The 11,337-nt window shown below is 33.4% G+C and overlaps 1 protein-coding gene across 4 annotated transcripts in view; it reads left to right on the forward strand.

Annotated features, from left to right (window-relative positions):
• LOC149792170 (uncharacterized) overlaps nt 1–10,254 on the forward strand; it is a 39,884-nt gene extending 29,630 nt beyond the window's left edge. The window contains exons 4-8 of one of the 4 annotated variants that reach the window (XM_089970674.1): nt 354–487; nt 985–1,028; nt 2,275–2,331; nt 2,713–2,756; nt 8,625–10,254. In XM_089970674.1, coding sequence (XP_089826800.1) covers nt 354–487; nt 985–1,028; nt 2,275–2,331; nt 2,713–2,756; nt 8,625–8,663 — 318 coding nt within the window. In that variant the 3' untranslated portion in view covers nt 8,664–10,254. The remainder of the gene's footprint in view (nt 1–353; nt 488–984; nt 1,029–2,274; nt 2,332–2,712; nt 2,757–8,624) is intronic. The other 3 variants (XM_089970675.1, XM_089970676.1, XM_089970677.1) reach the window with 3 other exon arrangements.
• Nucleotides 10,255–11,337: the final 1,083 nt, after the last annotated feature.

Consider the following 11,337-nt stretch of genomic DNA (forward strand, 5'->3'; position numbering starts at 1 on the left):
ATTTTCATGTATTCGAAGAAACATGCATCTTGTAAAGAAAAAATATATACAAAGTAATGGAATGCCGCAAATGCTAACATTCATGAATTCGTTATTATTGCGTCACTATCTACATTCATATCTCTGAGACAGAGCTTTATCATTAACAAACTGCAAAGCGAATATACAGTCTTCAGTGGAAATATTTGTTTTTAATGCACATTTATTTTTGTATTATGTTTCAACAATATTACAAAAATTGATTAGATCTCATTTGCCGATTTATGTACAACATTACTTATGGAGCAATCTTGTTGATGGTGAACACATTTGAACACAGATTCAATCCACATGTTACATTTTTTATGTTTCAGGTGTCCTTCGTTCTGCCAAATGTTTTCCAAGAACATTATGTCCGTGTTTACGAAACGTTCAGTGAGAATACGTTCAGTGACAACAAGAAAACTGATCTGAAAAATGAGCTGAACTCAGTCTTGGAATCATTTGAGTTTGTATCAAATTAATTATGTGTCATTAGAATAGTTTAAACCAGACGTGAATCTATTAATTAACCGATCAATAAAACAACCAATAAAACAAGCAAGCAATCCATCAACTAAATTCAGCAATCACAATTTCAACCAAGAAAGCGACTAATCAATATAGTAATCAATTCATCAAGTAATCATCATTCAATCAAACAATATATCCATATATCTGTCTTTCTCTCTGTCTGTCTTATAATTTTTTCTTTAATTACCAGACATGTTCAATTTTCTAGAAGCTTAGTGTGGATGTGCCGTATAATCTGAATCGAAACAAATAAGGATGAATAGTTCCAGATAAACCCTTACATATAAACATGTACAGGGTGTTTAATGTCAATAGAGTTGAAAGTGCGCAGTTAATGTTACCTACGGACGTTTATCAGCTATATACAATAATGCAGTGCAAGGTAGCAAACTACTGCTTTACATGTTTTCCTATTTTTATCAACACTGACAGGGAAAAGTACAAGGACGATCTGGTGATAAAACGAAGATCAGACGGTAAGTAGTATCTTTACTATGTACATAAGTAAATTTAATTCATATATTATATGACTCTTATAGAAATGTCAGTCTTCTATTGCGTGCATGTCTTCAACATTTGACTAAATATACTAGGATACTGGTAGTTTAATCATCTTGTTCAAGGCAGGAGAGGACAACACAGATCACACATGATTGTGTAATTCTATCCAAATCTAGACGTTATTGATTTGTATTTCGGGTTTTCTGCGCGCTGTCAGTATTAATGTTCTAGCTACTCTCATTTATAGAATCTTTTATTTGTTTTGAGGTATAGGGTTTGTATTTGTATTCATTTGGATACGATCCTAATAACTATTGCTTAATGTATAAGAAATCAGCTAAGGAATGTCAAGATACCAAAAATTAAGAACTTAGGTTTAAAATCTTATGAAAGAAACTTGTAACCAAATCACTATTGGACAATGTTGGATTTTGTGACAAAGATGTATTTCAGTTTTGTAAAGGGAAATATACACTATTGTATTCAGTATACAATCAAGCAAACATGTAATAATTGTTGGAAATGCATACTGTTGAACACTGCTGCATGAAACTTTTGGTACGATTTTTACCGGACACACACACTAACACACACACGCACACGCACACGCACACAAGTATTTTTGCGTACACGATATTATGATATTTTCAACATCAGAAGCATTTTTAATTATTTCTTCCGTGTTACAAGGGTGCTACGAAGTTGACAATTAACAATTGACAACGATTTCTTTGGCATAACAATAACATCAAATTAGTTATTCACAAACAAGAAAATACGTTGGAAGTAGAATATATCCACGTAAGAAGCAAGATGATGATCATGTGAAAGCGTTTGAAGACATAATTGATGAAAATAAACATGGCTGATATCCTGTGTAAATCTTAAAAAAGATCCATATTAACGGTTAAACAGTGTTATTTATTTGAATTAAATATTTTCAAGAATCAGGTCGAACACAAGAGATACAGAAGAATCGGAATAGGAAAGAAACATTGATCTTTCACTTATAATAGCTTATTTGTTCTGGCTACACGATGCCAATGGTGCTAATATATAATTATTAGGTGCAAGAAAGACCTAATTATAAACTGTTTCAGTAGGTTACGTACTACTAGCAGGAACAATCCATATATATATATATATATATATATATATATATATATATATATATATATATATATATATATATATATATATATATATATTCCTTTTTAATAGCACAGTCAACTCAGGGAGTAGAAAGTGGATCATCCATGTCCAACATGGATAAAGAAGGTAGAAATCATAATGTTTCATATCTTTAACATTTGAAGATGTCTTCCGCACATTAGGAGATTATGCTGAGTGAGACTGATATAATGATAATGTGTGTTAAATTAATACCTCCAACGTGAATGGGTTCTTTAGAACTAAATAGATAACCGTAAATCACCTCTTTGTGCTGATATTTGTGTAACAAATGTATCTGAACATAATCTACATTTCCCACCCATACTTATCATTCTTTTGTAAAAGGGATCAGTAACTGCATTGTCTGGCAAGAGTAAAATATTGCTTTGTTTTGAGTATTTCTTACTGCTGTCTAGTTGTATGCATTTGGGTCGCATGTATTTAGCTCTTACTTAAAAGGCCCAAGATCGTTTTCAAAAATTCCAGAGAACAAACGGAAAAAGAAGAAGACACAACACCCAGACAAAGAGGTAATGATAGCAGCACAAAAAGGAATGGAAATTGAAAGGAAACGGTCAGAACAAGCTTCAGCTGATACGAAAAATTAAGATACCCCAAGAAAAACGTTCTGATTGCTATATGAAATCAGTGCTACTTTTAATCGGGATATTAAATATTTGTCAGCCCTTCCAAATTAAGTTTTCTTTTGTTTTAAATGAACATAATATTTTTACATATTACATTATTTTTTCGTCATAATGAACATAATTGAATTTGTAATTTAGTTTCTCATAATATTAACACTTCTGTTCCCATATCAGAAATACTATGACCTTTCTAAAATCCCTCTATTCGATACCCCTTTGAATAAAAAGTACCCTTCTCTCACTCGCTCGACTTACCTCCGTTTTCAATAGGTGGTCGGCAGTAATTTAAGCAGGATACAACACTAATTCTAAATACTGATGATTATGTTTTGTTGCTAGCACACATATTTTTGTTTCTAAGATCTTTTGAATATTTAACGTAATTATTTTCAATGTAAATTATTCTATTTCATAGTTAATAAATATATTGGTTCTGATCGAAATGTTTTTTTTCCTAATGGAAACAAGCAATAATATGAGCTTGATATGCTTCATAATTGAAATTTGGTTGCTAAATAATAGTAACTAAATGAAGAATGAATATTAAAATGCATGGCCATCTGCTCTTGTGGCATACACTTGAACAATGCTTGCAGATTGTTAAAGGATATACGTTGTGGGTAACGGTATATATATGTCAGTTTAAAAATTTGCAAACATATGTACAGATTAAAAATTACTTTGCGAAAGTCTCTCATTGTCTTTAAATTTTTATCATGTAAAATGAAACTCACAAATGCTTACACGTCATATTATATATATGTGTGTGTGTGTGTGTGTGTGTGTGTGTGTGGCTAGTAAGTTAGTCACTTTGTTAATTGGTATGATAGAGAATTTATTATTTGGTTCATTTATTTCACCACTGTTCAGCTTTTCTGAGAAAGAGCGTGTACGATCATTAATATAACGTGCATAATTTCTTTCTGATATATCTAATCACTATTTTCATAAAAGACGATAAACATGTCATCCTGGATCAGTTGTGTTATTTCCAAAATACACAGCTTCCATTTTACCTTTTGTATAGGTTGTATGAAATTGTTAATTTTAACCTTTCGAGTATTTAGTAAGTTAATGCAAGTACTCACTTATGTTGCAGAATGTAGCCATTTGTTCGTTGGATATCGTTGACTTGGTTTTGCAATTACTCAAAGAAAAAAAAAAAAAAAACAGTGGTTGTACAAGGGTTGATAACAAGTTTTTGTTCATAATTCCATCTATTCACGAATGGTATTTTTGATGACACCTATACATTATTCACGCGTATAAATCGTTTGTACCACTATTTGAGAATTGTGTTTTCTGCTATGCAGTTTAGTAAATGAGAGTTGAGATTTGGAAATGCCGAATGTAACTTTTATATATTTCGCAGAATTGCAAGGCGTTTCAAACAGAGTAAATCAGTTGAAAAGTATGTTCGATCTGGCAGGAAGATAGTTAAGTTGTAACCATGGATAGTTGCCAGCTGTTGTATATGGCCAAAACGTCGGCGTCTTTTGTATATATCGTAATCACATCTGCCAATTATTTACATCTTCATGGTACTGAACTCCAGTGTTACGTATTTAAGTATGACTCGCAATGATGTTACGGTAACTACTGTTAATAAATTTTATCGCGTGAATGGATTCAAAGGAAATAAAACGAATTACTTAACGTAACTGGAATATGATGAAAAATATCTTAATGGAAGAAGTTAAACAAACTAAAGAGTAGCAAAGAATACCTAAAGGATTATATTTAGCTGATAGAAAAAGAAGGAATATGTTTACACTAATACAAATATTGTCTAGGGTGTAATATTTTTTATGTAACAGCGTGCAGGTGTTTCGTATAGGAATCTTAAAGGATATACATATGCTATTTCCAGGAAGCGGACTGGATGTATAATGACTCTTGTTACATATAAAGAGAAACACAGAAACAAAACAGTTCTCCATTTATTAACCTGTTTTGTTTTCTTGTGAGCACCAATATATGAAAATACTCCTACATTATGTAGCTACAAGTATGAAATCAGGTCTATAAATAGCACTGCTCCGGGGAAAGACATAAGACATAAGACATAAGATACACCAGTTACGTTCCTTATTTCTTGTTCCCAGATATATTAAAAACAGTGACGTGTTCAAGGTGCTGCATCAACAAACCCTAAGAATAGCTATTGATTATAAATGGTGCGAAGAGTTTTGTCATAAATTTTCTTATGTTGTTCATAGCTACCAAGCTGAACTTAAACCTAACATTGACTCCTAAGTGACAAGAAAATGATGACAGTTGATGAAACAAATCTCATATTTGTGTACAATTTTATTTAAAGGAGACTAGAAATCAAAATTTTCCTTCTACGTATGTAATTCTCTACAGATTTTAATTCGACTGACATGTTTATAAATTAAATATCGTAAGCGGGTAGTGAATTTATTGCATGGAAGATACCACGATTCCGTAAATTGCCGAGTTTTTCCGAGTTTTAATGAGACGACAGATCACGTGGTACCGTGACGCAATACTAGCCAATCCTCGAACATAAACATTGGCGAGCGAGGCAGGCGGAAGGAGACCACATTTGGGTTGCACATTCAAAACTTGAATCTGCAGTCTGATATAATACTTTATGTACTGTACTGGTCAGTGTTAAAAGAATTTTTTTAGGCACAGGCCCCGGGCAGGTGACTTAAATAAACTCAAGCCCTGACTGAAATTCCACAAGCCCGGACAGTTCATACCTGTCAACTCTCAAGCCGGGAGAAAAACCTCCTGATTTTGGGGGTATTTCCTCATCTACATCCCGATCTCGTAATATCTCTAAATTTTTCGCAGCGAAGTCCCGATAATTACATTATGTCTGTCAATTTTCATTTGTCAGAAGAAGAAAAAAACAACCCCAAACCGTTTATAAATAGATGTAACGTATGCAATCCACAGTCTAAGCTGCCACACTGCAGACATCGTAGTGATATGACTGAAAAATTGTTAAAGCTACGTTAAAAATTCAAATCACACGCACACACGTCTAAATCCGGCACTGGACGAAATAATTAATATCACACAACATTTTTTTTCTTTTTTTTTTTCTTCTTCAGTAAATAGAACGTGAAAATTAAACATTATTCAAGTAAATTTCAGATGTTTTTAAACAACTACAACAGTACTATAGTAAAACAAAATTAAAAGAATACAATTGTCACCAATTAGCTTAAATGAATGATCACTGTGAAATTTTCTCTGCAAACAAAAATCGCATCTCCATTTCCGCCAAATAAACTCGGCCAGTTAACACCTGACATTCCTCGACCGTATATGTAAAGTTTAATTACCATAATTAAATTAAAAGGAATAAAACAAAATATACCATGCAGTATATGTGGCCCTAAAGAACTAATTCTGAATAAATATTTTGTTCAGCAAACAGTGTTACATGCATTAAGACTTAAACCTGAAGTCCATGGCATCGTAAGTAACAACAAAATAGGCATCGTTTATTTTGGCAATCAATTGCTGGTGCTTACACACACACACACACACACACACACACACACACACACTGTCGAACAGGGTTTCTTTGAAGTATGTCCGAAGGGCAGTCCTTTTCACAAGATCAATGCAAGGATGGAGTATGTTCATCAGTCACATCGGCTTTATTGTGATGTGATGTGATTTTGATTTTTAACGTAGCTTTAACAATTTTTCAGTCATATCGCTACGATGTCTGCAATGTGGCAGTTTATAGTGATGTCTTGCACTGGGGCATCATGCAGACATGTAGCATGATGTCCCACCCAGTCACATTATCCTGACACCAGGCCGACCAGTCCTAACACTAACCTCTTAATGCTGAGAGCCAAGCGAGGCAGCTGTTAGTACCATTTTTAAAGTCTTTCGTATGACTCGGCCGGGGATCGAACCCACGACCTCCCGCATCCGAGGCGGACGCTCTAACCACTAGGCCACCGGAACGGTCACATCGACTTTATTGTTTGCGTACTTAAATCAAAACTTTGGCTATTTTGCAATTTAGCCAGAGCTGACCAGAATATGCAAAATGGGCTTGTGCTGGGGGAATAATAAGGCGTATCACATGGAGAAAAGGTACCTCCCATGGGCGCTCGCACATTGGGGCAAGGGGTTGGGTCAGTAGTTCCCCCCCCCCCCAGTTTCTATTGTCAGCCATTTAATGTGAAACTTTGACCTCTTTTCTTTTAATCGCTGTTATTTAAGCTGCCCAAGGAATAATTTTATATCAGTTCCAATCATTACAGATTACCGTTTATACATAATACATGTATACAATGATATTTTTTTTTAAATTTGTAATTTTTATAAGATTACTGAAAATTGTGTTTTCTCGAAACACGACAGGTTTAGAATATTATTTTTGGCAAAGCCTCCATTTGATTAAAATCAAATCTAAATTTCACCTTGGACAGTAGTGATTTGATTTAGATTGTGCCGTGTTAAGGCATGCATGTCAACATCTTGAAAATACATTTACTAATTTCACCAGCGCGATCAAAGTTTCCTCAGGCAAACAATTTTTGTTTCGACAAGCCTGACGGGCACCTCATTTTGAGTACAGGATGTGCCGGAACTAAAACTAGAGGGACCCAGGGTGTCGGGCTATCCGACTTATTTTTAGCACTGCTGGTGTAGATAAAAGATCCGTGAATTGATTGTTGCATTTTGTGGTCACTTACTCGGCCTTCTGCCTATTTTCGTAACTCGCACGTTCAACACTTTTCCCAGGATTTAAAATATTCAACGTTATGTCTGGAACAGAGCCAACTTTTTGTCTAAGCCTAGCATTTGCGTATCCTTGAGCTACCATTTTTTCAGAATCCCTCTCGTAACAGTTCTTTGAGAAATGTAACGAGCACATAGGGCTGTATGGTGTTGCTTTGAAATCGACTCGTCTGTAATAATGTATCCATTCTTTCAGTATGCCTTTATCTTTCGGAAAAGAAAAAAAAATGTTGTCCACTGGCTTTTCTTAATGTTTTATTACACCCGTATGCAACGCAAAACGGTATTGTCTTTTACTCTGGCAACTCCCACTTGGGCTGCTGGAGTCGCTACTATGACGTCACATCCCGAAAGTAACCGAATAGGCGCGGAAATTTTGCATACGAGGTCACGGAAATTCAGCTCCTAGAAGATAGGCCAATCTTTTAATATTGGCATTTCGATCGCAGATGATACTTCAGAATAAGGTTTACTGATATAGTACCTTTATTATTATCCAATATTTCCATTGGTTTCTGGTCTCCTTTAAAGGATAATTCTGTCCACAAATGTTTTATATACTTTTTACCTTTATATATTCATAATTATGTACAAATTAATACCACCTTTAACATTGCAACTATCACTTTCGAGACAAGAAACACTATGCATTCTTTAATTATATTTTCCAGGTTAATGTGTTCTATTTTACAACCTCCCACAGGATTGGACTACTACTTACCCATACGAATATACATCTCCTATTGATTTAAAATCAATCGTTCTAATTTGCCTTATATTATCAAATTATATAGTTTATGACATGAATAGATAAATACTGATAATTTGTTGCATCAATTTATTCAAGATGCTTAAGGTGAATTGCATTTTACTTTATTAACCATCTTAAAGAATAGTATGCTATACTTCAGAAAATTATAGATCTTGTTTTTAAAAAAATGACGGTTTCTCCTTCATAATATTTTTCTTGAATGCTTCTTTTACGTCTTTTATTTCGTTCTCTTTCAGGTTAGCAAGGAGATAACTGTCGCTGAATTTAGTATTTAATGTACCTACAAAACATTTCGATCTCTATATTGGATCATTTCTACTATCTCTTGAATTTAAATGACTTGCAAGTTAATAGTATTGTTCCAAGACCTATTTGCTATATCAAAAGAACCTCAAAAACAAGTCCTCGAAGAATTATCGACTTGTACAGAGGACCTAACTGGAAATGTTGCATGAAAACTAATGTTTTAATCTCTCTTGAACAGGGTAAACACACAAAGCAAGGACTATTCATTAATATTTCATATCATTAAATGAACCTAATATAAATTCAATAAAGTATGTTTTTATACTTCAAAAATATTTTTACAAGTATTACAACTGTGCTTTTTAGTAATTCACTGAGCAAACCGTTAGTTTCGATGGATTATTTGTACATTAGCATGTCTCAGTATTGCCCTTCAAAATGTATACTCTCAGTGGTATCATGCTCAAAGCGTTTTTTTTATAGATCTGGATACTAGGTCGGAGAGAGAGAGAGAGAGAGAGAGAGAGAGAGATAAGACTAAAGATAATAAAAGTATTTTTAATGTCTTAAAGAGAAAATAACAAATAATTTTCCATCCGCAGGAGAAGAAAAATGGGAATATTCAAACATTTGAGGTGAACATTTTTTTTACAAACTTTAAGATAATCCATGATCCGCAGTGACTGGCATAATTACTATATCTTTCTAAACAAAACACTGACATTCTTGCTTTATCCCATTACTAAAAATAATTACAAACCAATTCATTTGTTTCTCAAACCTCTATTATCAGCAAAAAGTGGTAAATTCATTTGCTCGCGCTACTTGATGCCACCAGTACATCAGTATGCTCTCTGTGTCTGTAGCGCAAACAATTATTCAAATTGTGGTCACATTTCTCTTGATACTAAATTTCAATCACGAATTAACGAGTTCAAACCGTGGAGGCAAGAAATTATTTGTATGTATCTTATATGCCAGCAAGAATGCAAATCGTAAACGAAGTTTGGTGATAATCTTTTAATTTCAAATGTATCTGTTTCATGCTTCATTGCAATAATCAAATAAGAAAATGTCGACAAGAAAAGAAGATTTAAGAGTACGTGCACGCATTGGTGTTAATGAACTATGATACCATGATAGCCGTTTGAATCTGTCATAGATTATTTGTGATTGTTTTCCTCCTGAAAGCGGAAGAAAGTTGTTCCTCAAGAGGGGTTGTAGTCCAATATATTCGTTCGGAATTAGCAGCACTCATTCCTGTTATACGTCATAGTGTATCATTGTCAGTTCTGTTATGTAAAGAAATAGATTTGACTCAGTATACATGTCTGTATTCCGAATTTTGTCATGTAGTGTGCCGATCGGACTTAAATTGGTAATTACGTCTTAGTGCATTATGTGGATGTGGTCTATGCAGTTACATTACTGTGATATGTAATTTCGAACATATATGCTGTGTTGTAGCGTGTTTACTAACTAAGCTTCATATAAAAATCTTGCAGATATTTGATGTGATTTTAAACAAATATTGTATCATCCTGGAATAAAACAGGTAACGGATTATTATAATGCTGATGTTATTAAAATTAGTATTATTAAATGTATTAGTATTATTGATTATGTCTTTGTTTCGTACATTCTCTTCAGCTTCTCGACAACTGATGAACATATTATACAGTAGGTGAAACAACCATGTCTTATATCTCAACAATGACAAAATTACCATATTAGCAGAAACTAGTAAAAATGGTACAGCTAATTAAAAAATACACAATTTGAATGATACCGTATGTTTGCTTGATTACATCATCTTTATCAATATCGTATTATTTTTTAAACCGTTATATAATATTATATGAGGTGATTCTGTAAGTAAGGTAAACATGTGTACGTTTAAATTGCACAAAATATCGCAAATTATTGTCCCTTTGCGTAGACTGTTCAATAGGTTTTGAAACACGGGACAAATTAAAAGGAACGTTCAATGAACATTTTAGGAATGTGATTGGCGAAGACTATGACATTTTAACACAAATCCCTCTGGCTCGTAAAATTCAATTTATATGGTTTAGAAAGCATTGCATCGGAAAATCGAAGGGAACGTATGTTAGACAGAAGATTTCACCAAAGTATGGTAATGGTTGAGTGCATGCATTGGATATCGTTTATCTTTTTCTAGCTCGTTTTTATATTGATAACTGTCCTTCAATGATAACAGTTTATTCCTTTCTAAATCATTTTATCTGAATAAATGATGTGGAGGCGTACATGTGCTTGATACAAATACAGAATGTAATGTAACTCTATAAATTGATAATATCCTATAGCACCAATAATTGATTATTAGTCGGGTGAAACAATGTATCAATGATAAGCGAGCTAACCCTGTTCAGAAGACAAAGATCCGTAAGTAAAACATTTTGTACGATAGGTTCCTGGCTAAGTGAGTTTAAATATGTAGTTCGAAATAAGACGCGTTTGTTTGCTTAGGGCCATTGAGAATCACGGTGGTGAAACCGCGCTACAAGAATTAATAATAATATCAGAGTATTCTACATTCATTACGAATCCGTAAACCAAAACTAAGTAACAGAAAAGATCGAAGCTAATATATTTAATAAACTAATACATAATGTAATTCTTTAAGTTACAAAGTGAAAATATAAACTGAACTTACATTACTGTGAAGAAAATCACAGA

The sequence above is a fragment of the Sinohyriopsis cumingii genome, chromosome 9 (assembly GCF_028554795.1).
Source record: "Sinohyriopsis cumingii isolate HCF-2022 chromosome 9, ASM2855479v2, whole genome shotgun sequence".
NCBI lineage: Eukaryota > Metazoa > Mollusca > Bivalvia > Unionida > Unionidae > Sinohyriopsis > Sinohyriopsis cumingii.